The sequence below is a fragment of the Sciurus vulgaris genome, assembly GCF_902686455.1.
Source record: "Sciurus vulgaris genome assembly, chromosome: 7".
Classification (NCBI taxonomy): Eukaryota; Metazoa; Chordata; class Mammalia; order Rodentia; family Sciuridae; genus Sciurus; species Sciurus vulgaris.
The window spans coordinates 36000802-36028134 of record NC_136467.1 but is presented as its reverse complement, the minus strand read 5'-3'; the positions used below and the strand labels follow the sequence as shown (position 1 = coordinate 36028134).

General features: G+C 37.1%; 1 protein-coding gene across 1 annotated transcript in view; it reads left to right on the top strand.

Moving 5' to 3' along the window:
* Positions 1–27333, top strand: part of LAMA2 (laminin subunit alpha 2) — a 620167-nt gene that overhangs the window by 581920 nt on the left and 10914 nt on the right. The window contains exons 52-59 of the mRNA XM_079148222.1: positions 1064–1075; positions 3933–4053; positions 6858–7034; positions 11536–11684; positions 16567–16743; positions 16957–17125; positions 26324–26436; positions 26754–26943. Coding sequence (XP_079004348.1) covers positions 1064–1075; positions 3933–4053; positions 6858–7034; positions 11536–11684; positions 16567–16743; positions 16957–17125; positions 26324–26436; positions 26754–26943 — 1108 coding nt within the window. The remainder of the gene's footprint in view (positions 1–1063; positions 1076–3932; positions 4054–6857; positions 7035–11535; positions 11685–16566; positions 16744–16956; positions 17126–26323; positions 26437–26753; positions 26944–27333) is intronic.

The window sequence follows — 27333 nt, the reverse complement described above, 5'->3', positions numbered from 1 at the left end:
AGGACATTATCTAATTATCAGTCTTTCAAGGGTCTGAGTTGATAAACTTCTTGGTGCAAATCAACTAGTTTTTCATCCATCTACATTATAAAGTACTTCTTTGTGTTGGGAATATAGATTTAAAGCCTCAAGTTAGAAAAATCAATGTGAATCAAATGCATTTAAATAGAGACACAGTTATACTTGGACATCCAATTTGGAATCAAGCATGCAACACATGTTAGCTGAGCATCTACTATGAGATAGCCACCTTACTAAATACCAAGGATTCAACAGTTGTTCAAATCTAAGATTTACTTTGCAAACTCATTAGCCATATTCTCCTGAATGTATTCAAAATAAGGCTATCCAAATCTAGCTTCATTTATTCTAGTGGTGATTTTAATTATTATAAAGTGATTTTTAGGAATTACCTACAAACATGGACATGTAATTTCATTGAGAAGGGTTTATGTCTTAGTTGTTTTGGAGACTACATGTCCAGGGAATCTGCATTGCTGAGTTTTTATTTAACTTTCTCATTATAGCATTCACAATTACAATATTGCTGTAGTATGGTATATTATCTCAAAATATTTAGATGTATATTTGTGATTGATAAAGGAACCAAGCATTCATAGTTACCAGTTCTTTTGTACGCAGATAGATCTCAACATGATAAAGTGCAGACTATATGGTTGACATACATTATTTTTACATGTATTGTTAAGCTCAAGCTCATTGAGAGCTCTATTTATAAGCTTCTCAGAAACCTATGTTTGTGCATTTTCTCATTTATTATATTGATAAAATAAGTACTTTAAATTCATATTCCAAAATAAAAATTATTCAAGAGAAAACTGTGGAAAATGGTCATCTCTGAATTCTAATTTTACTTCAGTCAAGGGCACATGTCTGTTTTCTGATTGGTCAGGTATTTAAATTCCTTCTCCACGAGATGATTTTTTTTAAAAAGAAGATTTATGGTTAAAGTTTATTGTTTTGCTAAATGAAAATGCAATTATAAATAAATTGGTTTGTTTTTTTTCTCTCTCTCTCTCTCTCTCTCTTCCCTTTGACTTAGTATGAAAGCCAGGTAAAATTTAAATTTATGCATGCCTCCTTCAAGTGCATGGGCTGGGTAAATATGGCTTCTTAGATAAAGCAGTGGTGCAGAAGCAGAGCGACACCTGCGCAGCTTTATTCATAGTACATTTCACGAGCAAATAATGCATTCCGAGAGAGTTCTCATGCTGCCCTTCGCTTACAAAGATGCTGCTGCTTACCCACCATCATTGAGCTGCAATTTGAGTTATTTCACCAGCGGTGACAGATTTGCTCTGCTTACTTGTTCAACCAACTGTGCACAGTGCTCCGCTCCTGACCAGTAGCACATGCTCCAAGCACAGCTGCTCAAGTGTATGGGCACAATCTAGTTCTGGGGGACAGAGCAAAGAGGTCTCTTGACTCTCCAGACTCTGGCCTCCCTGGTACCAGGCTGTCTGCTGAACAGTCTATCTGTGCTCTCAGATGCTTATCACTGTCTCCTCGCTTTTTATGGGCCTGCAATATGCAAATATTCACGGGGCGTTTGCACCTCTTATCAAAGCTGCTTATATAGTTGCAGTGGTTTTTTTTTTAGAATTAGTTGTGGAGCCAGATGAAAGGAATCTATGGAAATACTGTTTAAAACAACTGCTTGAATTACCAGTGAAGAAGTTTGCAAATGGTCCCCCTACCTTCTCAAGAGCATTAATTCTTACTTGCAGACAGGCATTAGCAGGAATTAGCAGTCTTTGTAGATGGCCAATCAACCCCAGATATGAGCAGGGCTGGCACACTCTGGCTAGAGCTCATGGGTGGTGTTTCAGCATTTAAGAGCCTAACTATGCCAGATTTCTGGATAGGAGATAATGAAGTTGAACTGATCCAAGAAATATTTAAAGCAAAGACCAGACTTATCAGAAAGTGGGGAAAAATAAAACAAGTTGTTTTATCATGATACTGTTATGAGACTAGTCATTCTATGTTTGCTGAGACATCTAAAAGGCAAAGTCTGACTTTCAATTGAAATATATGTTAATAAAACTCTGGGATGGCACTGTGCAGTGTTGTAATTTGGCCTTGAGTGGTGACCCTGAGGAAACAGAGGTCTGTGGTTATCATTAAGAATCTGATCTCCATGTGTCATTACTAGCCCCTTGTGATTTTCCAAACATTGAGCTTGCTAAATCATTGTATTTGGAAATGGTTCTTTGTATTTCCATGAAACAATGAACTTGTAGGAGCAATGTACTTTACTGACAAGACTTCTGAGAAATCAGAATCTTTCTTCCCCTAAAGGAAAATTTGGAAGCAAATGAACACTGCAAATGAAATTCACACATCCCCTTGCTTCTTACAAGAATCTAAGCACCATCCCCACCCTCCGGTTGGGCATGTTCTTCACAATTACTAACTGAACTTGAGAAGAAGGGGAAATGATCAAAGAAAAAGTTCCAGAGAGAGAAGGCTGGGGGTGGGGAACAGCATAAAGACCTGACATGAAGTAAATCACCTAATACACACTGCCAGGGTCTAATTTGCTTTCCCACCTGTTTTTCCTGGTGCCATGTGTGTTTTATTAAGATGAAAAAGGAAAACTTGGCATCAGGGGACAGGAAGGAAAAAATTAATCATTACCCTATCAAGTGCAATATTGGTATGGACTGGACAATTTTCCAGATACTTATTAACACTACATAAGGAAAAAGTGCATGTTTACCGCTATATACCTTCCCTATTAAACAGAACTGTCACTAGCTATAATAGCTATTTAACTTTCATTCAAAAGCAAATAACAATCAATATCCAGTTCCTCATTCTCACAGCTACCTTCCAAGTCCCAGTAGCCACAGGTAGCTAGTAACTCTTGACTTAGTGCAGAACAGAATGCGTCCATCATCACAGAAAGTTCTGTTGGACAGCACTGTTATAGACTCAGGAGGAGCCATCACCATGGACATACACTGACTTATGTTTATTGATGTATCCAAACCGCACAATGTAGATAGTGCCATTATCATTGTCACGCCCACTTTATATCTAAGTGCAATGAATCCTAGAGAAGTCAGATCACTTATATAGCATCATGTAGTAAATCAGAGCAACATGCTAGACTCAAAGGCAAAGTGTTCGTTTTCCATTTTGCTGGAGGGTTTGTTTTGTTTTAAGAAGCAATAAGCAAAAAGTAAACATTCAAGTCTAGTTTGAGTATAGAAGCCACTTCTCAACCTATTAGAAAAATTAACATACATTTTTTTACATTTAGTTGCTTTTTTTGGTTATTGTTCCAATATAGAATATAAACCTTGAGGTCAATGTCTAAACCTAATTTTTAGATATCTTTTTTTTTTTTTTTCGGTTACATAACCCAGAAGAATGTTTCTTGGTTTTGTTTTACATAAAAGCTTGTTTTAAATACACCTTGTTCTTTAACTGACTTCCTCCACAAGTCTCAATAAGAGAATTTTTTTTTAAATAAATATTTCCAGATATTTTCCCTAAATTTGAAGTACATTTTTTAAAATGTTTTTGTATGTAGTTGGATTATTCTGCCCACATAGTTTTCGGCTCTTCCATGGAAAAAAGAAACACTTACTTCATTATGCACATGAAGGTAGTCAATCAGTAAATTTCTGTACTTTGCACTGAATACTATGAGAAATTATTTTAAAGAGAATAAGAACTATACCAAGACTTCTTCGGCAGGGTGGTGTTAACATCCACTTAATCCAACCAGCAGATGCCAGAAAGCACGGTGAGCTGGGTCCATGCGTGTGCATGTGCAGTTTGATAGACACCATCTGAGCCATGTGCCAGTTTGCTCCATATGACCTCCTTCCCTTTGTCAGAGACTTCACTGCCCTCACCCTAATGCCTTTGCTTTTGTTTTCCATTTGACTATTCAATAGGCCAGAAGTAAATGTGAGGAAATATTCTGGCTGCCTGAAAGATATTGAAATTTCAAGAACTCCATACAACATACTCAGTAGTCCTGATTATGTGGGCGTTACCAAAGGATGTTCGCTGGAGGTTAGTCTGCATTTTAAAGCCTCTGTAAACATGTTTCATTTACTTAGTTTGGGTGCTTTTGTGAATATATTTCTACAGATCCTGGTCTTAGCCATATATAAATGGAAAAGCACGATTAAAGCATTCTATAAATTACTGTAATGGAAATGGCGTTATGAAGACTCATAATTGTGCTCCATTTTCCCAAATATAGAGCATTCCATAGCTGTATCTTTAATATTAATATCTCTCTGGTTCTCCCTTCCTTTTCAACACTACTTTTCCTGTCATCTATTTTTGATTTTTTTTATCTCTCTGCATTATATAGAATTCTATTAGCAACATTAATTTTTTTTCTAGAATGTATTGGGAGATTAAACAAATAAAAAGTAGTAATTTTACCCATTAGGGCATAGCCCCTTGTCCTTAGCCCTTGTCTTTGAAGAAATATAGATGGGGACTTGTGACATCCTACGTTGCAAAGACTTCCAAACACATGACGGGAAGGTCTTTTGTCAGCCAAAATCTTCAGAATCTGTTTTGTTTTGTTTTGTTTTTTCGGTTTTTTGTTTGTTTGTTTGTTTGTTTGTTTGTTTTGTAAGACAGCTAGAGGCCCCTGATCCCTTCTTGACTATTCTGCAGACTTTTCAATTGATTCACATGTGAGAAAGACCCAAGACACAGCTCTGCTCTCTTGAAATATAAGCAAGAGCCAATTGTCAATAGCAAATATTAATAAGAATTTTATGGGCATTCAATAGTGATTAGCTTTTATGAATAAGAAAATGTTAACTAGATCACACAAATTTTTAATTTCCCTGATATGATACAACTGTTCATTTTGACTGCTTCTTTTGATGGAAATCCCTTTAAAGCACTCCAGTAGAGTTCAAGGAAATGAAGAGAAGACAGGGAAAAAGAAACAGTGAATCTGCCTTCTGAGCAATGAGGTTTAAAGACTGGAACAGAACTGTCAGGTCCACATTGTTCATAGCCTCAGGCTCCAATTTAGAATTGGTCATAGACATCCACCCTGAGCTTAGGAAGAAGGGAAACGGAAATATATAAAGAATTAAAACTCTAAGGATCCGTACTTGCTTCTTAAAGAAAATGTTACTGAGAGTTTTAATCTTCAAAGCCTAACTCTCATCCACATTCAAAAGATATATACATGAAGATGGAAAAACTGTCCAGAAAATGAGTAGTCTGTATGCATGGAAATGATGATTCTGTGAAGGCACTTTTCAGTAACCAGGAATTATTTTACAACAAAAATATGAGGTAGAAATTTGATTTGGATAAATATTGAAATGTCTGCACAATAGTTTTATCTGAACTATCTAAAACTCCATGATTTGAAAATTGAAATAGAAAGTAGATTACACATTTTACCCGCTCTTGTGTCATTTAACTGGGCTTGAAACACTGTGGAGGGAAAAGACAGCCCACATGAAAGGATTCCTTGCTTTTACTCCAGCAAAATTGGGAACTTCAAAAATGAATATTTTAAGCATTTTAAATGCCCAATGACATGCACTTGCTTAAATAAATGCAAGCACATTGATAGTAGGGAAAAGTCCCCAGCAATTAAAAGTGATGGCGGTCTGTATTTACTGACAGAGAGAAATCCCCAACAAACTTCAGAGAAAAAAAGGCTAAAAATAAATATGCCCAGCATGATTCAGTTTAAATATAGGGAGGATGAAAGAGAAAAGGGTCAAGGTTGTGAAAGGTAAAATGAATGAATGGATAAATAATAAAAAGTTTCAGTTTCCATACAGCTTTGGGATTAGGAGATAATTTTCTCCCTTTTGCACTTGATTACTGTCTAAAACATATCTTATTAGCTTTATTTTATATTTTATTTTTTGGTGCCAAGGATTGAACCCGGGGGCACTTAACCACTGAGCTACAATCCTAACCCTTTTTTTTTTCTTTTTTTACTTTTTTATTTTGAGGCAGGGTCTTGCTAAGTTGTTTAGGACCTCACTAAGTGGCTAAGGCTGGCTTTGAACTTGTGATCCTTCTGCCTCAGCCTCCCAAGCCACTGGAACTACAGGCATGAACCACCACATCAGATTTAATTTTATAATCAGGAAGAACAATGGTATAATTTTCATTTTGAGAAAAAAGTATTTTTAAAGCTTTGGTTTTAAGGTTCTGATTTTTAAAGAATTTTTCTAGAAAATACTTACATATTTGATAGCAATGAACATCTTTCTTGTGGACTCATCATGAAGAAGAATGAGATATAGACCATGCTCTACTCATCTTTAAAACAAAAAAAAAATAATTGATAGAGTATACTGACTCTAGTATTTTCAGGGAGATTTTACATGGTAGTCAGGTGTTTGAGGTTTTTTTGTTGTTTTGGGTTTTGTTTTGTTTGTTTGTTTTTCTGGAGACGGGGGTCTCTCAATATTTCGCAGGCTGGTCTCCAACTCCTATACTTGAGTGATTCTCCCACCTGGGCCTCCCAAGTAGATAAAATTATAGGTGCAAGCTGCCACACCTGTCTAGCAAGGTAGATTTAAAATGAAAGAAAATGTTATCTATCTATAGTGAGTGATCTCTGGTTTTAACCATTAGCCTAAAAGCAGAGGACATCATTTTGATTTTCACCCAAACTTCTCAGAATATTCAAAGTTCTAACTGGAAATAATATTTCTTCAACAGCATTTAAGCTTTCCACATCACGGTGGGTGTTCATGCTTTCTAAACCACAGTGTATTTCATAACCACGTGGCATGGGTTGAGAGAGGCAACTGGGATGGAGAAATTAAAATTTTATTTCTAATGATTTCTCCTCCTCTTCTTGTACCCAGAATGTTTACACAGTTAGCTTCCCCAAGCCTGGTTTCGTGGAGCTTATTCCTGTGTCAATTGATGTAGGAACAGAAATCAATCTGTCCTTCAGCACCAGGAATGAGTCTGGGATCATCCTCTTGGGAAGCGGAGGAATAACAGCACCACCTCGGAGAAAACGGAGGCAGATTGGACAGGTACTCTCACACCCGCCCACAGTGTGCTCTCCCTTGTGCTTAAATTGCTTTTATATTTTTATATATGCATCATTGATTTCAACTCCCTCTTAGCCAACCATTTCATTTATCTTATTCTCCTCCTATTTCTCTCACATCATCTTCATAGGGCAATTGACTTCTCTAGATTTTCACATGGTCAATTCCAGGTGCTGAGTCATACCTATATTTGCACCAAAATTTCACATGGTCCTTCCCATAATCACATGTAAAGTGATAAGCTTAAAATATATTCAAATAATATTAATTTTCTTTTCTTTAAGTCTAACACTTTATCAGATCTATGGAGATTCAACTAGGGTTTCTTCAATTTCAATTTCAATTTCTTTTAGAAGCAGCTTCCCTATTGTACTAGCTGAGGCAATGCAGTCTGTTAGAGCTTGACCAGTCCAGTCTCTCTGAACGCAGAGAAGGACCTGGTGTAGGAGAGGCAAATTGCACCCAATCAACAGAGGCAGGGACTACTGTAGCCCAATCTCACTCAAGGATGTTAAAATAAAGCCTAAAGATCATCTACTTAGTAAGGTTGCAAACTTGAGTATTTATATCCCCTAATCATTTGATTCTTTTAAAAGTAATTCATCAACTACCCAGATTTAGTCATCAGAACTCTTATTTCTTTTGATACTCCTTAATACTGTCCAGTGTCATTTTTAATTATATATTTTCCATTTAATCTAGTTTTTCTCAATGAAAGGGTTCATAGAAATTACCTAGCCTGCCATTATCAGAAGAGTGGAATGCTTTACAAATGTGTCCTGGAATGTACACACACCTTTGTAAATCATATGTGATTTTTTAAAATTTTTTGTGTATTTTTAAATTAATCTTAGAATTTAACATTTAGTCAATAATATTATGTGATAAAATCTTACCTTATTTCTTGCCCTAAAAAAAAAAAAGCCTATACAAAACATTAGCAAATAAAATTTAAAAAATATGTAAGCCATGAGTAATTTGGGTTATCTCAGGAATGTAGGGATCACTTAATATTAGAAAATCTAAATATCATATAACCATCTCAGTACACACCAAAAAATACATTAGGTGAAACTCAATACCCATTCATGATTTTTAAAAAAAATTATTACTGCACTGATCTTAACCACTACAATAAAAAAGTACAAATAAACACAGTACAAGAATAAGTATATAATTTAAGAATAAATATAACAAATTAGACCTAAATGGAGAAAATTATAAAAGTGTATCGAAAGGCATTAAAGTAGTCCTCAATAAATCTACGTATTCAATATATTAATGAAAAGACTGAATGTTAAAAATATGTCAATTCTCCCCAATATGATTCAATTTCAATAAAAAAAAACCACCTTATCTTTTTGTCAGTCATGACAAGCTATTTCTTAAATTTATAACAAAAAAAAAAAAAGGGAGACCTGTAGAGGAAAGGAAGGGGAACTGAAGTAAACAGAAGAGGAGGGAAAAAGGGAGATACTGGGGATTTAAATTGACCAAATATATATATATATATTTGTACATGCAAACAATATATAACATATATTATATATATACATATTAAATATATACAAGTTGCACTATTATGTATAATTATAATGCATCAATAAAAATTTCCATCAAAGACCAAAACCTCTCTAACTCCTGAAATTGAAGAATAAGATGGTATGCCTAGACTATCAGAGTTTTGGATTGTAGTGCTGTGATATTCATTCATGGAAAATTCTGTCCTGGTGAAACAGAAGAGAGAATGCTGAATTTCCCAAGTATAGATGGAAATGACATTTGACACTAAGTGGCATTGCAAATCTTCAAGAAAATAGTGAACCCATTTGGTGAATGTTTTCAGGGCAGTTGGTGATCTATATGAATAAAATGAAACTGAATCTCAACTTCAGACCAAACCAAAAAATAAACTGCAAGTGAATTAAAGGTCTTAAATGTGGAAAGAAAAATTCCATGTTTGGAATTAAATATGGAAGGATAACTTTTGATTTTAAGGAAGTGAAGTGTTTATTGAACAAAAGAGATTAGAAACAAAAAAAAATCATTAATATTAGAATTCTTTGGACACACACACACACACACACACACCCCAGTCTGAGAAGTTACTAAATAATATAACCTTCAAAAATCTGGTAACCAGCATATAAAAGTAACGCTTACAAACCAAGAAGGAAAAGAAACAGACAACAATGAAGATTTGAGTAGACATTCAGAGAAGAGAATACATGATTGATTCAAAAACATATTTTCAAATGTTCAACCTCAGTGTAATGGGGCAAGAACATCTGCAGGTCACACTAGATTTTTAGACCCCTAGAATGGGAAAACATTGGGGAATATGATCATATCAAGTATTGGAAAGACCTTGGTCAAAGGGAACTTTCAATGATAGCTGGGAGAAAAGAGGAAATGGCTACAGTCTCTTTGGATGTGATTTTGCACTATCTTATAAAGTTGAATTTCCACTCCCAAGTGTACACCCAAACTCTTTCACAGCTGCATAATGAGACATGTACAAGAATGTTCACAGAAACACTTCTTATCATAGCAGACAAAGTAGAAACCACCCCATGTTCATCAGCCAGAGAACAAATAAACAAACCAGCATTTTTGCATAATAGTATATTAAGCAGGAGCCACAAAGGATAAATTATAACTAAAGAAGACAACATGGATGAATAGAAACTATATGGAAAGGAAAAATGACACCATTTTAAAGACTTTAATAGAAGAAGCAGTAAATAACTTCATTTACAGATATATATGTATCTATGAATTTTTTAAAATAACCTTTTAAAAACATGGAAATAATGAAGGTATAATCTGCATTAGTGGTTACCTCTGACATGCGGTTACCTCTGGAAGGAGGGAAATGGGAATCAAGAAACTCATAGGAGATATAACAATAGTTTCTTAAATTAAGTGGTAGATTTACAGGCGGATTTTACTGCACAGTGTGAACACAGCTTCATCATTTATATGTATATCGCACTATGAGGAATGTATCAAACAGTCATAATAAAACATGTTTTGAAGAGTAGAGGGAGAAAAGCATTATTTCATTTCTCACTGCACATAATAATTGCTGAATAAATATAAAACACAAAAGCTCCCTTAAATCCTTTATCCTTTAATCCTGAAAAATAAAATTATTTTCTCACTATTACAAATGATAAGCTAGTTATAATAGGAGGACCCGACCAAACATTCTGAAATACATTTCCACTACCCAATATTTGTTTCCTTGGTCATCACAGAATAATGAGGTATTACCTACTGGCTCCAAATTTCTCTTCATCAGGACTAATTAAATGGGCTGAGTCACCAGTGTTCAGGATAATTCTTTAAATAGAGCATGTTCCTATTAAAACAATTAAAATAAGAAAACATTAAGTACTATAATACAATGTAAACTAGAAATGAAATTTTAATGTCCCAGAATTTTAATGATAATGACTATCTAAGATCTAGTTTTTAAAATCATATAGTAATTGCTATCTGAAGGAGGAAATGAGGTTAAATAGTTTCAGTCTGTTGTAGAATCAATGCTGATTAAGTTGACATAGTTTAGATTTCAAAGATACCAGTTTTGATATGCAGAGGGTTGTTTGTGATTGTGTTCTGCTAAATGGGTTTTCAATACCAAACAGCTGAGAAATGTTCAAGTGAGTAGTTTGTGGCTGTCCCTTCAGAGAATGGTGAGTGCTAATCTAGATTCTCAGAACATTTGTGCTGGATGTGGACCTGCAAGGTTCAGTACCTTTTGAAGACGTGAGGACGTTGATGGAAACCGTCATCTCCACCGCCATAGGTTACTCTCGAGGACCCAGTGATTATGTGCAGCAGGTACCCAGTGCTGCACAAGACAGGAAGTGTATTTGGCATCTGCTTTGGGGACGAGGACTGCACTCAAGCTCCCTGGGGTTCACAATCAGATATCAAAACCATACTGGTTGCTATGGTAACCATAGCAGAAAGAAAGCAGACGTGTTTGTGGATGAAAAATTGTCTCCTTCTTTCTAAATGTGGGAGACAAGTTACATGTTTGTGATAGCAATCTATTGCACCAGATCGAGAGAAGTCTAAACATTCAAAATGCCATGAGGTTGAGAGGGAGACCTGATTTCCAGAGGTCAGCCTTGTGCTTGTGAATACAAGGGATGCAGATTTTGTTGACACCCTTTGTGTTCTGATGGCTTTTGTAAGTTAGAGGACCAATTCAAACACAGCTGTTACATTCACCATCACAAACCTGCTTGGCAGAGAACTGCTATCTGCACTTTCCACATCATCTAACAAGCAAAAATGGTAAATGGTTAAAAAGATATTGCCAGATATTTTAACAGCTCAGTTTAAGAAAATAATGAGTCATCTTCAGTAAGATCTCAGGCCAGATGAAACTGTGGCTCTGTCTGAATATCTTATAGCTAAGCCATAGATGAGACTCCTTTTAATCTTCAATAACCATTTCTCATTGCAGGCCTATTATGCCATATTCCTCAACAAGGGGCGTCTGGAAGTGCATCTCTCCACAGGGACACGAACAATGAGGAAAATTGTTGTCAAACCAGAGCCAAGTCTGTTTCATGATGGGAGAGAACATTCTGTTCACGTGGAGAGAACTAGAGGGTAACTATAGTACTAGAATACTTACTGTGTAACATCAACTTCCTTTCTGGCCTTGGTCTCTGCCTGAACTTCTGTGTGTATGGATATACTAGGCATTATATGAAATGAGAAAGCACTTTAATTTCCTCTTCCTTACACTTTGCACTTTGGGAACCTCATTTACCCAGGCCCTTAAGAGTTCGGTTTTTAACAGCTTTATCCTGTCAGGTTTCCTTTCCACCTTTGGAATAACCAAATCTGTCTTCTGAAGCTAGACATAAGAAAAATACCTCCCTCTCCACCTCTCAATATTCTCTTCTCAAATAAGGCATGCACATAGTGAAGCACGCGAAATAGCTCAGCCAGAGCCAGCAACTGTTGGCAGCTCTGATTTCATTCAGGTTCCAAAGCAGTTATGGCAGATGCTTAGAGACCTGTCACAGATACAGTAGCGCGGAGACAGCAGCTGCATGACCTACAGAGCCTCTTGTGTGCTTGCTTCATCCCTGCCTCCTCCCCAGCGTGTGCAGAGTTCCTGCAGTACCTTCATGAGGGAAGGGGAATGGTCTCTACCCTGCAATCCTTCCATGGAGGCCTCCTCTCCACAGATCCGCAAGAGCATCTGCTCCCTCTGCCCTGAGCCAGGGAATTGGTCTTAACAGTGCACATGAAAACAGACCGATTTCATGTTTCTTCGGCTGTTACCATACTTTATATTTTCTTTATTGGAGAGTCATCAGTATTTTTCATCAAAATACTATACAACAGCTCAGAAAACTAATTAGTTTTGAAGAACATTTAGGGAAAAAGAAAACAGAAGCCCAGAGACTGCAGGTCTCAGACCTGCAAATCAGCAATCCATTTATTAGACTGAAAAGGGGTAGAAATCAAATATGATGAAACCTCCAAACACAGAGAATACTTTTAAATGAAACAAGAGTATGAATGTGTAGCAATAGTTCAAACAAGCAGTTGCTATTCTGTAGCTAAAGATCTATATTTTCTAATTATCCTCTTGTGTGGATAACATTTTAGATGAGTAATAAGGATTTCTTATCACCTAAGTAAATAATAAAGCTTTCTTTGGCTCGCTTTGTTATTATTACATAGAGCATTAGGCTGTGGGCTGAATTGATGCTAAGCATTCCTGCAGAGTCTACTAACCAAGATGTTTAGAAACCATGATTAAGACAAATGAGCAATCAATAGTTGGACAAACTCAGAACTTTTACTGATCTAACAGCCAGATACTGTAGTCATGGTTTCTGAGAAGAACAACAGACTGGATTTTTGCATTCAAACCTTAAGGAATGCTTTAGAATATGATTTTACATGTCTTCAAGACTAGATTTTATGCCCTTTGCCAAAATTTAATACTTCTTATTGTGGGAAGAACTTGTTAAAAGTCTGTAAACTTTAAGGAATTTCAATTAACAAATGCAGATTTGAGAAATATAGTGACCCCAAATCACCCAAAATGTATTATTTTCTAGAGAAACCATTTTGAAATTCCCAAATGCAATATGAGGTTATACTAAGGTGTCCTTTTAACAGGTGTCTCTTCAAGAAGAGAATTTTATTATGCCAGCATCACAGCTGTTGACTATCAATCCAACCTTCATTTGATTAAGCTCAGTGTATAGTACACCCCTGAAAACTGGTCATTCTGCTAATTGGTCATATAAACAAACGGTCTTGCCATTCACTGTTAATTACAGGATAATGTATTGGACATATTAGTGTGTTGTCACTGAACTCTGTGCCAAAACAGGAACACATTTGCTTCCATAATGTCTTATTCAGTGCTCTAAGGTCGAAACAGCATCACCGACTACTTTATAAGAAGGTACTACATAAAACTGATTAACCAGAGATGGCTAATGTCCTCATGAACTTCACTCTGAAACATTTTAATGCTTTATATACCAATTCTATGATATTCTCTGTCAAATATTACACAGATGTTGCCTTTTAATCATTCTAAATGTACTTGAGAAGTGTATCAATAGTCTTTCATCACAGATGAGAAAGTAGTAACTAAATTGACCAAAATCATGTACCAGAAACAACAGAGACAGGTTTTTGACCAAGCATATTTGTCTTAAATACCTCCATCAACACCTGACCAACTTACCCTTACTTGTGACATTAAAGGTTTATATTACTTCAAGTTGATTATAATGTACTATTACTGATTTAGGAATAATTACTTTCTTTCAACACTTTTCAGACTATAAATGTTAATCTTTAAGTTTTCCTAAAACCCTGGATAAGATAGTGACTTTAATACCACCTCACAAAACCATTGGTTTTTTACCAAATTATAGTACAAACTTCCCAAGATCGACCTTCTGTCTACTTCTCTGCCTCTTTTCACTCCTCTTTCTTCATTTGCTCTTCTTTTCTATCCCTTTCTCTGAAATGAAAAATTCTCATTTCATTCACTTTGTTATCTGATTTCTTGGTACTCTAGTGACCTCTGCTTTTCATGATTGCTTTGACCTCGGCCTTCTCCCAACATCTACCTCAGCAGTTCTAACTGGATGAAAATATCAAAACGCCAAGGCCCTGAAATGGCTGCGTAGGCAACTAAGATAAGCGACTGAATTGGGCTTCTCCTCTGAAAACATTCTGTACACATAGGTACAGAATTAGGTTAAAGACCATGAAGTTGGGTCAGATATTTCAAGCATAGTTGGGGTTTCCAAAATGAGAGCAGGATTTGGACCCTACACCCAAATATTTTCTTCCTTGTCATTGAGATTTAATTTTTCATGTAAATTACAAATGTCAAAATACTTACTATGTAATTCAATTGGTGGTGACTTGAAGAAACAAAAGTCTTGAACCAATATTTTGAACAAAAAAGGAAAAGAATGTAAGTAATAAAATATTTAATTATGAAACTCTTAAGAATCAACCACTGAAATTATGAAAGAGAATAATGATAATACAGCGGACATGTCATAATCCTAAAGGGTAATGCAGTGTTTATGGTGGTGTTTTGCACAAAGAAGTAACTCAGCAAAAAGTTGTTACATAAATTAAAAAAAAAAAAAAGCACACCAGATTATAATGGACATGTTGGTAATGTCCTTCTCTACATAAGCGCTACATAAATCATTTAGATTTGATGCACTTAAAATGTAAAATATGAACTGAATTCAGCTATTGTCTTCTAGCAATGCCCTTATTAAGTAAAACAGCCTCAGGGGAAACCCTTAATTAATGTTTTCCAGTGTTTGAAGTAAGTATTTTTATCTCCATTTTATAAATGAATGAAATGAAATTGAGCATGATTAAATAACTTGCCCAAGGTCACAGCACTAGTAGGCTTCCACACTAGTACTTAATTCCAGTCTGTTCCTTCTGAAAGCCCTCATTCATTCCACATCACTACCCTAGGATCTAGTAGAAAAGAACTGATATCATGATCCTTTAGATTTGATGCACTTAAAATGTAAAATATGAGCTGGGGCAGAAGCTACTATAGAGAGAGTCTACCCCAGAAAGAGGAGGGTTCCTGCCTCCTTAAAACTCTAATCAAGAGCAGAGATTTGCTCTCCTTAGAAATCTTTAGTAGTGACTTACATCCTTATTAAAGTCCCAGGAACACCACGTCATCATGTTAGCAAGAGGTTGCTTTTAAGCGAAGGGAGATAAGTGGAAGGGCAGGGGGCTTCTCAGTGAGTCACACATACCCAGAAGTGAGAGGCTTCCTAAAAGTCTCCTAAATCTCCAACACTCTTAGCAAGGAAGTTGATATTTGCCTACATGTTGTTCTAGAATCTGATTTCTTAAAAACATCATTTTTCCTAATTTATCTTTGAAACTAAATCTGACCTATTCCCGCTACACCCCCTTGAAAAGTGGTATCTTGAGCCATAGCAAAATCCATCTTGTGTTTTTTCTCTTTTGAAGTATATCAAAGTGGATTCATACTCAGTGCCAATTTGTTGCCTTAATTTATTGTTTCCACTTCCACGTGTGGTTTTTTTCTTATAAAATCAAGTAAGATAGAATTTTAGGACTTCATTTTCCAACCGAGTACTTTGGTTTTGTCTTCAAATAGGAAGTAAATTTTTAGTAATCCATTCATGATCTTGGGACTAGTGACTAATATTTATGACTAATGGTCCCCAGATGACTGTTGGGACCAAGCTCAAAACCTGCTTCAACGGCAAAAGAGAAATGCCTTTGGTCATTGGAACTTTGTTTCCTGATTCTTTGCCCCAGGATCCACGAATTGTTGTGAATAAGTAGCATGAGGTTTTCAATTAGTCGTGTGCCAGTTATCTCTCATAAGCAAATTAGGGAAATTAATGAAACAGCCACTAAGGCAAATTGTTGCAAGGAACAATGAGCGTGGTGTTCTTGCCTGCCTCTTCTATTCAAAAGCCAGCAGCTACAATCTTATAAAACAACATACTGTAAGTGTTTGCTGTTGATTCCTGCAGTCTAAGCTCTCAGGAGTACAGTTTGTCCCCTAGCAAGAAGATAATAGCCAGCACAAACCAAAAAATAAAGAGTCAACAAAATGTGACCCCATGCTGTGCCTAACCAAGTGATCCTTACGGGATTAGACATCACTGCTCAGCACAGGAGCCGCTGCGTTCACAGGCTCGTGTTTTGGGCTGCAGACCACAGCTGTCACCTCCACCAGAGGCTCATGTTGCTTCTGCACAATGCCTGGTCTCAGTAAGCTTTCAGAGACAGTTAAGGCAGACAAGGGACAAAATCCTGGGGAAAAAAAATAACACTGGTTAATGTAGAGTTCCTAATGATTCAATCTGGGCTCATCTCAACATTATGGGAACAATGGGTAAGAGGTGGCAGGAATGAGATTTCCAACTGTCTTGAATAATATGTGACTTGTGTTTGTTTATTTTAAATGTTTTATCAGCATCTTTACTGTTCAAGTCGATGAAGATAAAAGACACATGCAAAATCTCACAGTAGAACAGCCTATTGAAGTCAAAAAGCTTTTCATTGGGGGTGCTCCACCTGAATTCCTACCTTCCCCACTCAGAAACATTCCTCCTTTTGAAGGCTGTGTGTGGAATCTTGTTATTAACTCCATGTAAGTAACTCTCCTTTCTGCTACATTTTTAAATTTGAGGACCACTATTGCTTCTACATTATCCAAACCCCTGGGGAAAAGAATCCATGAAGATCTTAATTTAGAATTGTTAGACTGCACTGGGGGTAAGTCTTAAAAGGGAGGGTAGCAGGCTCTGACTTAATTGTAAAGGAATGAAAACTAAGAAAAAAATATTTGGTTCCATTCAATTAGCCCCATGGACTTTGCTCAGCCTGTGTCCTTCAAAAATGCAGACATCGGTCGCTGTACCCATCAAAAACCCTGGGAAGATGAAGATGGGGGAGTTCCAGCTGAAATCATTATCCAGCCTGAGCCAGTTCCCACCCCAGCCTTCCTTACACCCAGCCCTGCTGTGGTACATGTGAGTGTTTATAATCCATTGCTTTTGAATCTTCAGTCTGCGTTTTGAGTCATCCTCAGAAGGGAAGTTGTTCAGGGAATTGAATATATGCTGTTGCCGCTGTTGAAAGAAGGTAACCTGCATCTGAAAACCTACTCCTCTCACATATACCGTGGGTTACTTTTATTTATGTACCTGTTTCCCTATAATTTTTATGTTTATAAAATTGTGCAGTTTTCAGTTGAAAAGTTGGAAAGCACAGAAATATCCAGAATTAGCAATAGAAGCTACCCAGAATACCAAGCCAGAGAGGCAATCATATCACTTTTCAATCACTTTTATTTGCCTTTTACATACAGATCTCACACCAGTGCCCATGAAATTTGGTCATCTCATTTTAAAAAACTCATAATACACAATTAATACTAATAATGGTATTATTAGTAAGTAATAATTACTGTTTCTAAACATCACGTAAATGTGTGAGTCTGCTATGTTTTTTTTAAATTATGATACACACACATATAAAGACACTCAAAAATATGTCACAGTGCAGGAGGTAGTAGTCAGACTGCCTGGAGTCAAATCCCAGTTCAATCGATCCTAGTCCAACCAACCCTCTATATGAATTTGGGAAAGCTAAGGGGAATAAAGAGAAAGGAGGGAGGATGGGATCACAAAAGACAGAATGAATCGGACACAACTTCCCTATGTTCATATGTGAATACACGACTACTATAACCCCATATCATGTAGAACCACAAGAATGGGATCCTAATTAGAATATAAGTTATACTCCATGTATGTACAATATGTCAATATACACTCTACTATCATGTATATCTAAAAAGAACAACAACAAAAAGAATTTGGGAAAGCTGTTTGGTCAAACTATTCCTCAGTTTCCTCGTCTGTGAAGTGAGGACATTGACAGCACATATGTTATTATTAGGATATTAAAATAAAATGTTTGCCATATGTCTGTCATATACTAAGTATTTCATAGATATCATGATTATTATATGGTAATGATAATAATTACTGTCTTCAAAGGCTTACTATGTTTTAGCTGCTATCTAAACAATTTCCATTCCATGTTATGTGTAATTCTTGTAACTGCTCTGTAAAATACAAATCGTCATTCCACTTTGAGTGAATTTGATAAGAATTAGCTAACTTAAGTAACTCACCCCGTCGCCCAGCTAGTTAGTGTCAGGATAGGAAATTAAAACCCATGGATCTTTCTCCAAAGTCTGGCTCACTATCACTGCAGCACTCTGCCTTTACAATTTATTCTTCTTTGAGTAGTCATTGTGGGCTCTGTAGAATATTTGTAGTTTTTCAGTATTAGAACCTAAACTCTGATAATCGCTTCTGTGAATCAAACTTTTTCATCATTTCCAATTTTTTTTCTTAGAATAGATGCGTAGATGGGGAATTATGAGACCAAAATATGAATATATCTGAGGTTCTCAACACACGTATCTGAATTTCCTTTTCCGGAGGTTACGCCCATTTACATTCCTATCACCACAGTGTCAGAGGGGGTCAATTTCACTAGCATCAACAGCATCTGATCATATCTGTAATCCATCACCAGTAGTGGGTGGAACATGTTATTTCGAGTGCAGAAGACTCTTGACCATCCCATTCTCTTTGATTTCCATGATGGAATGGGTTGTTCTGTAAAGCCGTGAGCTCGTTATCACTAGAAAATGTATTAAATGACAGGGCAAGTAATCATCAATCAGTAAAACTGGTCATTTACTCTCAGCACCAATTTAGCCTCTATAAAATGTGGACCTTAGCACCTACCTTGCCTATTGCATGGAGTTACTGTGATGACCAAATGGGATCATGCATGTGGAAGTTCTTTAAGAATTAGAAGAAACACATTATCACATTGATACACTGAGGGATTCCTGCCTTCAGTGAGTGATTAGGATGTGTCCAGTATCCTGTGGGCATTTAATCTTATTTTATTTGATCCCTACAAGCTATTAATTATTTTATTTACAAGTATTAGAAATATTATTAATGTTCTCTCACCAAAGAAAATACCCAGTTATCACACAATGAGCAAACAAAAGGCCATCAGTCATGTGGGGTGATTTCCCCCTGAGGTATCACAGAGATCTGCTATGTGGATTTCAGAATATTCCCTCAGCAATTTTATACTGTGGCTTCAGTCTAGATCTTTTCCCAGCAAAAGGAAGGTTAATGATCCTCCTCCTTTCTTGCCTTATATTTCTTAAAAGCAAGTGTTCCCTAGGCTCAAGAATGTATTTTCAATTGAAGAATTAAAAACAGTAGTTGGATAGACTTTTTTGACCTTAAATCCTAGCATGCCCTTATAAAATGATTTCTAGGAAAATAAACCCTAATTTCTCAACCACAAACTTAGAATTATAAACTACATTTGTCAACAGCCCTAGAGATCATCAGGTTCCATCACCTCCCTAGACTCGCGTGTGAACTCCTTCTGTGGGATACTTCATGTGGACTTGGAGCCTTTGCTTGAACACTTCGTTGACAAGGTTTTCCAGGGTCATCATAAACAGGTTCTCGTTGTTAGAAACCCATTGGTTATATTGAAGTCAAACTGTATCCCTATAACTTCCATGTAATCGTGGTGTTTCTATAACCAAACACATTAGCATCCCTATTAATGACCCTTTTAGATTCAAAAATAGTTAAGTCTTATTCCCCCCGACTAAATATCCCACTTAATCAGGTATTCTTTGTATGACCAAATTTATAATCTTAATATCCCCAGAAATCAATACTCTTGAGTTTGAAATATCCCTTTTAAAATATGGCACATAGGACAGACCCTCTACTCAAAAAAGGAATGGCCAGATCAGGGACAGCACTTTGTCCCTGAGTCTGTTATCATTTTTTCTATTAATGTATCTGGATTGTTAATGTTTTCAATGGGTTCACCCATGCTGTTGACTCCTAAACAGGTACAATATTTTGTGAAGGAAACCTCACCCTATGGGTCTTCTTATCCCTAGAATTTCCTTCAGTCAGGTCTCTCATCTTGTACCTGATGGTTTGGTTTGGTTTTTTGGAGAAGACCCCTACTGGCCTCCAATAATCCCCTTTCTTTCCTAAGTGCCCACCCAAATGTTGTTTTATAGGTCATCTCAAGCACATTCCTCTGTGATTTCTAAAAACCCCATTTTTAGAAATGGAACCGGAGGTTTCTACTCTCTTGAGTTTTCTTGGAACTTTCTGTTTTAATTCTGACTTCCCTTTTCTCTTAAGCAGTATATGGTTTAAGTTTTCCAAAGCTATAGCATTACACTTAGTAGATAAGAACATGGCCAACAAATTATGGAGCGGCCCAACTGGTTGTTCTGGAAAGAACAGTAGAGAAGTTACTCTTCATATCACAGCTAGAGAAGACCTTAGCAATTCGAACATGGTCCAAGGTTACATGAGTGAGAATTGGCACAAAAGTCACAAAAGCATCTAAACTCTATCTGCTATCGCCCCTCTCTTGTACATTGTAATTCTTTATGACTGTGTGGTCAGAATTATAATTTTAGAATGAACTTTATGGAATTGTATTATAGAAATTCAGATTGTGGAGCCACATACATCTCCTTTCTTAGTTTGATTTCTTCCTTATTTTCTATCTTTTTTTGTGTGGGGGAAGAGGAGTCTTCTCTTTAAAGGTCACTAAAACTTAAAGTTTTAAAAATTTATTTTTAAACCAGTATTAATTGTCTAATAAATGTAGAGATGAAGATGATAGCATCATTGCTAGTTGGGGTGGGTAACAAGAGTGATAGCACGAGAGTAAGTAATCCCTAGCTTCCAGCCCAGCCCACTTTTGTTCAGTGAACTCTGGCAGGTGATTGGTCCTCTCAAAATATAAGGTAACCCATTGAAAGATAAGATAATAATATCTACCTTTGAGAATTATCACCGGAGAATAAGTTACACATTGCGTGCAGAGCCCCTGGTTCATGGTAAGGCCCATGGCTCTGTCAGTCCTTCTGTGTGAACTATTTAGTTTAACCTCTCATACTTAAAGGGTGGAAGAAAGCACTAGGGAGAATGGGTTGCGGGAGGGTATTCTATTTTTAAGCAATTTCAAACTCCAGCATGTGACGATTAGAACCCAAGTTTCTCATCATTTACAATTCCCACTGTTTTATTTTTATCAAAGTTTAGATTTTTAAGAATTTTTACTTAATAGTTAAGACAAGTTAATTTTGGGGGGTTGTGTGAGTGTACCAGGGATTAAACTCAGGGACACTCAACCACTGAGCTACATTCCTAGCCCTCTTTTGTATTTTATTTAGAGACAGGATCTCACTGAGTTGCTTAGCACCTCACTTTTGCTGAGGCTGGCTTTGAACTCTATCCTCCTGCCTCAGCCTCCCCAGCCACCGGTGTTATAGGTGTAGTCACCACGCCAGAGTAAGTTAATTTTCGATGTGGAAGCTTCTTGTATATGAGCCCCATATTTGTTCTAGTGCAATTGACAAAAAGGATCTCCTCTTCTTCCTTCTTTTTCTTCTTTCCACCCAACCCTGTCAGCAGCTAACAGCAAGAAGATAGCAATTGAAAAACCTCCTGAGAAAGCCCTGCCCTGGGAAATGAATTTCCTCAATCCTGTGTGGTTAATACATGATAGAACCTAAGCAATTGGAGGGCATTTCGTGCATGTTATCTCATTTGATGGCACAGAAGCTTATCATCCCTTTGTTCTTCCCTCTTATTCCTCAGCCCATTTAGATCTGGAAAAAGCATTTCTGCATATTATTTGCAGATCTTTCTCATCTAGAATGACAGGGAACAGGGGAGGTAAGAGTCTTCCAGTATTACAGAAAGGCGTTGATGTGTCAAAACATGGCAAGTCCCCTGAGAGTCCGTGTCCCGTTTACACCGTGTTCCCATAATGAGAGTGGCTGTGTGGTTTGTACACAATGCCTGCTGCTTATTTTTTCACTTGCATCTTATAGGAAAGTTGAACTGTGAACCTCAAAGTTTAAAGTGTGAAAATCATGAAGAGCAATATAAGGAGCCATGAAGAGGGCTGTGTTGATAAGGGCTCTTGGGGAATTGAGGGGATAAAGTAGGCAGAGAAGGAAAGGATAGAGAAAAAGAAAGTGATTTCTCCAGCAGATTTAATACTACGACTTTAAAAGTTAAGTACAGTCAAGGCCAAAGGATAAATCGATTGGGTACTGATATGTATTTAAAGGAAAAACACACATTCTCTACACACTTCAAGGAATCTCTCTTCAGGCATCAGTGTGTAAATATCACTGAAAATGTCCAGTAATCACCAATAGAGCTAGTGTGCAGGGAGTTAATATAATTCAGTTTCTCAATAAATAGCTTGAGTAGGAATGTTACATTTCAGGACATTAAAGTCAGTTTAAATTAAAAAAAAAAAAAAAACTAGTATCTTCCACCGAGTATTCATCCATAAAGAAAATCACAAATAATCATCAGATATGATTTTAGCCTACAGTTGTTTGGGGGATTATTGACTCATGAAAGAAAAAAATCATGCAGTTTTTTTTTTTTTTTTCTTCTGATGATTGGTCTTTGGTGCTTTCAAGAACAAAGATGTCAATTTTCATAAATGCAATTTAAATCTCTGCTCTGCACCTATCTGAATGTGAGGGATGCTTATCAGGGAATCATGTACTATCTTGAATCCAATAATTTATTTCCAAATGTCATCCACCAATCAGAAGTTGAATATGACCCCACTATTTTACTCTGACTTAGAATTAAATAGGGTGAAAAGGTTTTCACCTCATTACTAATCAGCATACTCTCCACTTCCCTAAACATGGCTGTGGGAAGTCTGACTTCCTTCAGAATCCTCTCCAACCATATCATTGCTCATATCAACAGAAACACTGTGACATTAGACTCCCTCTCCAAGTCCAAGTCAGTCTGCCTACAACTTGTCACCAGTCAAGCAGAGACAAATTAAAAAGCACATCCCAGTCCTCTCCATATATCATTTCCCCCATAATGTACTTGCAGTATTTTAAAGAGTCCCCACAAGGTGGCAGAATTGTAACACGTTGAGATTGATGAGCCTCTACAGAGACTGATTTTTTTTTTTTTTTTTTTTTAATTGTTTAGCACATTTCAGAGATCAGTGTTTCCAAAACAGCGCAGGAACAGCATCACGATAAAGACTCTCCTCAAGCTCTTGTAGGTGAGAGGAGGAAAATTCATCTTGCAATGAGCCATCTTTAAAGGTTTCTTGGAATTACCTAATGAGATCTTTCCTCCTACTCCTCTGGCTTAGCTTAGATTTCTATGGGAAGCAGGGTTGAAAACGTCCTTACTGACAAGATCATTTCATTCTTGTGCATAGCACAAGCATTTTCTGATGCATCTCACATGTTCCCCTTTAAAATGTTAGAAGGGCGAGAGAAGCCAGAGCTACAGAGGGAGCAGCTTCACCCTCTGGGGGACTGAGGGAGGGGGAAGGGAAGCCGCAGTAACAGCAAGCAAACCTCTAGAACAGCGCTGCCCTGCACCCATTCTAATTTCAGACTCAGATTCAGTTCACCCAGAGATGATGATGGAAAGCAGACATGATTCAGATTCAGTCCAGGCTCCCTTTAACTGAGCACGGGGAGAGATCTAGATTGTACCAAAATATTGCTAAACTAGAGGTCAGAGGATTTTCTTTTCCTGAAATCCTAAATCAGATACATGTAAAAACCCTCTTACACTAGCACTTCTCCATGCTTTTCCTACTTCCAATTTTATAGAGTAGAGAAAGGTGATAGACATTTTATTAAAGCAATATCTGTAATATACAATCTGATTGCAAATCGATGTTAGTGTCAGTTTTTGATGTCCTCAAAGAAGGCTGAATTTACCATCCTGGCTTTCTACTTTGTGGTTACCCATTAATCAGTTTGTTCCCACCGTCTTCTTCAGCTTAGGCCAGTTGTAGTACACCATTATATTAACCACTGCTTCTGCCCGCTTGTCCAGATCCACCCTTTTCAAAAGTAAAGTGGGAATTTTGAGGAATGTTCTTCATTTTAAGTGGGGTGTTCATGGTTCTTAGAAGGACCTTGACAAAGTCCCTGTTCTTTTCTGGCCAAGGTTTTTTCCTCAAAGGACTTAAGTAGGACCACTTCCATCTAGAAAATCTGATAGTATGTGACAAAGAACTGTTGTTCAGTTCAGAACCTATTTTGGAAACACCTGTCTAGCTGACAAAGTTATCATGGTGTTTGGGCCTCCACGTAACAGATAAAAACAAGCTCTCCATAGTATACAGGTGCCACCAGTGACATACCCAATCTTTACAACTGCCACTGAGATCAGTATAAAGATCACAAAAGAACATGGTTTTATTTTATTCAAATTCAAATATGATTTTTTTCTATTAACATCTACATTCAGTAACCGAACAAGTAGCTGTCGATAGTAACAATGATAGGAGCGTAACACACTGTGGTTTCCTTTCAGGAGACATTATTGCTCCCTAATTCCTCAGCATCCATTGACCTTTCCAGTTTCTCCATTTTCAAAGATGAAGGTTTAAAGATGTGTTAGTGAAATTCTGCCCCCGTGGACTCACAGCAGATAGGATTCTCTCAGAGGTTTCTGAGAATTGTCGGCTACATGTGTTTTTGAGAAGGTCCTGTGTACAGGAAATACTGCAAAAGATTGATAAATGATCCCAGTTCTATTAATAGCCTCACTGAGGACAGAGACATTAAGCCACCAGAGCCTTTCCATTTGTGCTCTCACTGTGGGCAGTGGAAATAAGGTGCCGTGAGTAGCATTTTCCTGTCCTTCCTACTGGGTTTTTGCATTGCTATATGAATTTTAGCCACAGTCTGCTCTTTATAACTGACCATCTCCTGGGAAGCAAGAAGAGAAATACTTCCATGAAGACCAATTTTACAGCATTTCGAAACACTTTAAGCCCTTTGCCTGCTGTGCCAGAATGTTGCATTTGACTAAGCTCAAGAGAAAAGAGAACAAGGCTATTCCTCAAGTAAAGATTTCCTGTGTGCTGATGAGTCATCTCAGAGGTACACTGGAACACTCTGCATCCAAAGCAAGCCCTGGGCTGTTTGGAAACCTCGGCTGAGTCAGCACTCATTGGGCAGTGGCCCATCCAGAGCTATTAAGCTCAGATCTTAAAAAGAGATGTACCAGGCAGAGTGCGCAGGTTATTGATTTTCCCATGTACTGCGAGTTCTAAAAGACTTCTTAAGCTGCCTGTACATGGAGCTATCTTGTGAAAATAGAGAACAGGGAAAGAAGTTTGCCGATTTTATTTGCAGAACCTTGATTACTGGGTTATTTGTTACAGCAACCAAATATGGTCCACATAGCCAGGATCGATGGTATAATTTGCAAGGCTCAATGCAAAATGAAAACGTAGATAGAGCCCCTGATCAAAAGTTGCTAAGGATTTCAAGATGGTGAGGGCAGAGCATTAAATCAAGTGACAGCACAGCCCTGTACCTAGCTGTCCCTCTTAAGCACCCTAGGAAGCTCATCTTTGAACAGGAGAAGTGGAAATGGTGTATGGTAGTTTACATTAAAAAAATGTGCTGGGTTGCCTAGCAACCGACTAAGGACCTGAATGGGCTGACTTGCAGGTTTAGATACACCATCTTGAAAGTCTAAATTCATGGCAACCTTCTAGTAGACTGATAATTTTCAAGGAAAAGTAATATAGTGGGAGAAGGAAATGGGAGGACAAGAAGGAACACTTTTTCCTACCCTTTTAATGCAGGTGGCTAGCTTGTCATTTTCCTTGTTCAGTCTTCCAAGAATAAAATTCTTCATAGGTGAAATAAATGTGAAAAAGAAATTACTGTTTCCTCCGAAATATAAACAATATTTTTCCTTATATAATATTTTATAAAATATCTTATATTTTATAAAATATTATAAAAATATTTTTCCAATATTTTTCCTTATTTTCCTTAATGAAAATAAGAATTGATGAATTTTTAAGCATATTGTTTAGCAATTTAAGGGTGTGCTATAAGAAAACTGATTCACATTCACCAAGCATTTAACACTGTAATCTACTACACTGTAGATTACAGAGATGAACAATAGTTTTTATTTTTAAGGATTTTAAGATTATACCAGGACACTAAGGTAATAGGTAAGAAGCAAACAGCGTTGCCTGTTTAAAAAACAGAGCTCATAATCTCCTCTCTCTCCCTCCTCGGTGTTTTACAGGGACCTTGTGCTGCAGAATCAGAACCAGCTCTTTTGATGGGGAGCAAGCAGTTCGGGCTTTCGAAAAACAGTCACCTTGCCATTGCTTTTGATGACACGAAAGTTAAAAACCGGTGCGTATTATTCTGAGGTATTGTATAAGAACTGGTAAATGAAATATTGAATAGTCACATTTAATCAAATTTTATCAACTACATTTACTAATTAATGAAGTTAGTTTTTTATTTACTTTTGCTGAGTACAGTAGAGAATAGAATTATATTTGTCTGGGCCTGAGGAGCTCCATTTAGGAAATCAGTAGCCCAGGCAAGCTCTGTCAGAGAAGATTTTACCTATGTTATGAAAATGAACCCAGAAGTTGACACCACTCCATCTCAACATAAGAATTCTCTTATTTTTCTGTTTCCCTTCACATGCTTTAATTTCACAGCCTCACAATTGAGTTGGAAGTGCGAACCGAAGCGGAATCAGGCTTGCTTTTTTACATGGCTCGGATCAATCACGCTGATTTTGCTACAGTTCAGCTGAGAAATGGATTGCCGTACTTCAGTTACGACTTGGGGAGTGGGGACACCAACACCATGATCCCTACCAAAATCAATGATGGCCAGTGGCACAAGGTAATGGTGCCTAGCATGGTGGCAGCTCTCCAGGTGACAGCCAAGGACCTTCCCCTTGTGCCAGCACTATTTTGCCAGGGCAGGCACTAACTCTCATGCTCCTGGAATGCGGCAGAGGTTAAAAATAAAGCCAGTGCTGTATACAACTTGCACAACCTTGGAATATGTGATCATATCCTGGGTAGGTTGACCTTTGACCACTTACAAACCCGATCATGGTGCTCCAGGGTTTTGCTATTGTTACAAGACTGCAGCTCCCGAACATCTGTCTGCAAACTGGGCCAAGGGGTTGAAGACATTCCCACCAGTCTAAGTAAGAATTATAGGCTACAGTGTGTATTAATCATAAAGCTCTGGGTAGTTAATGTAGAGGAATAATATTTATTTTGA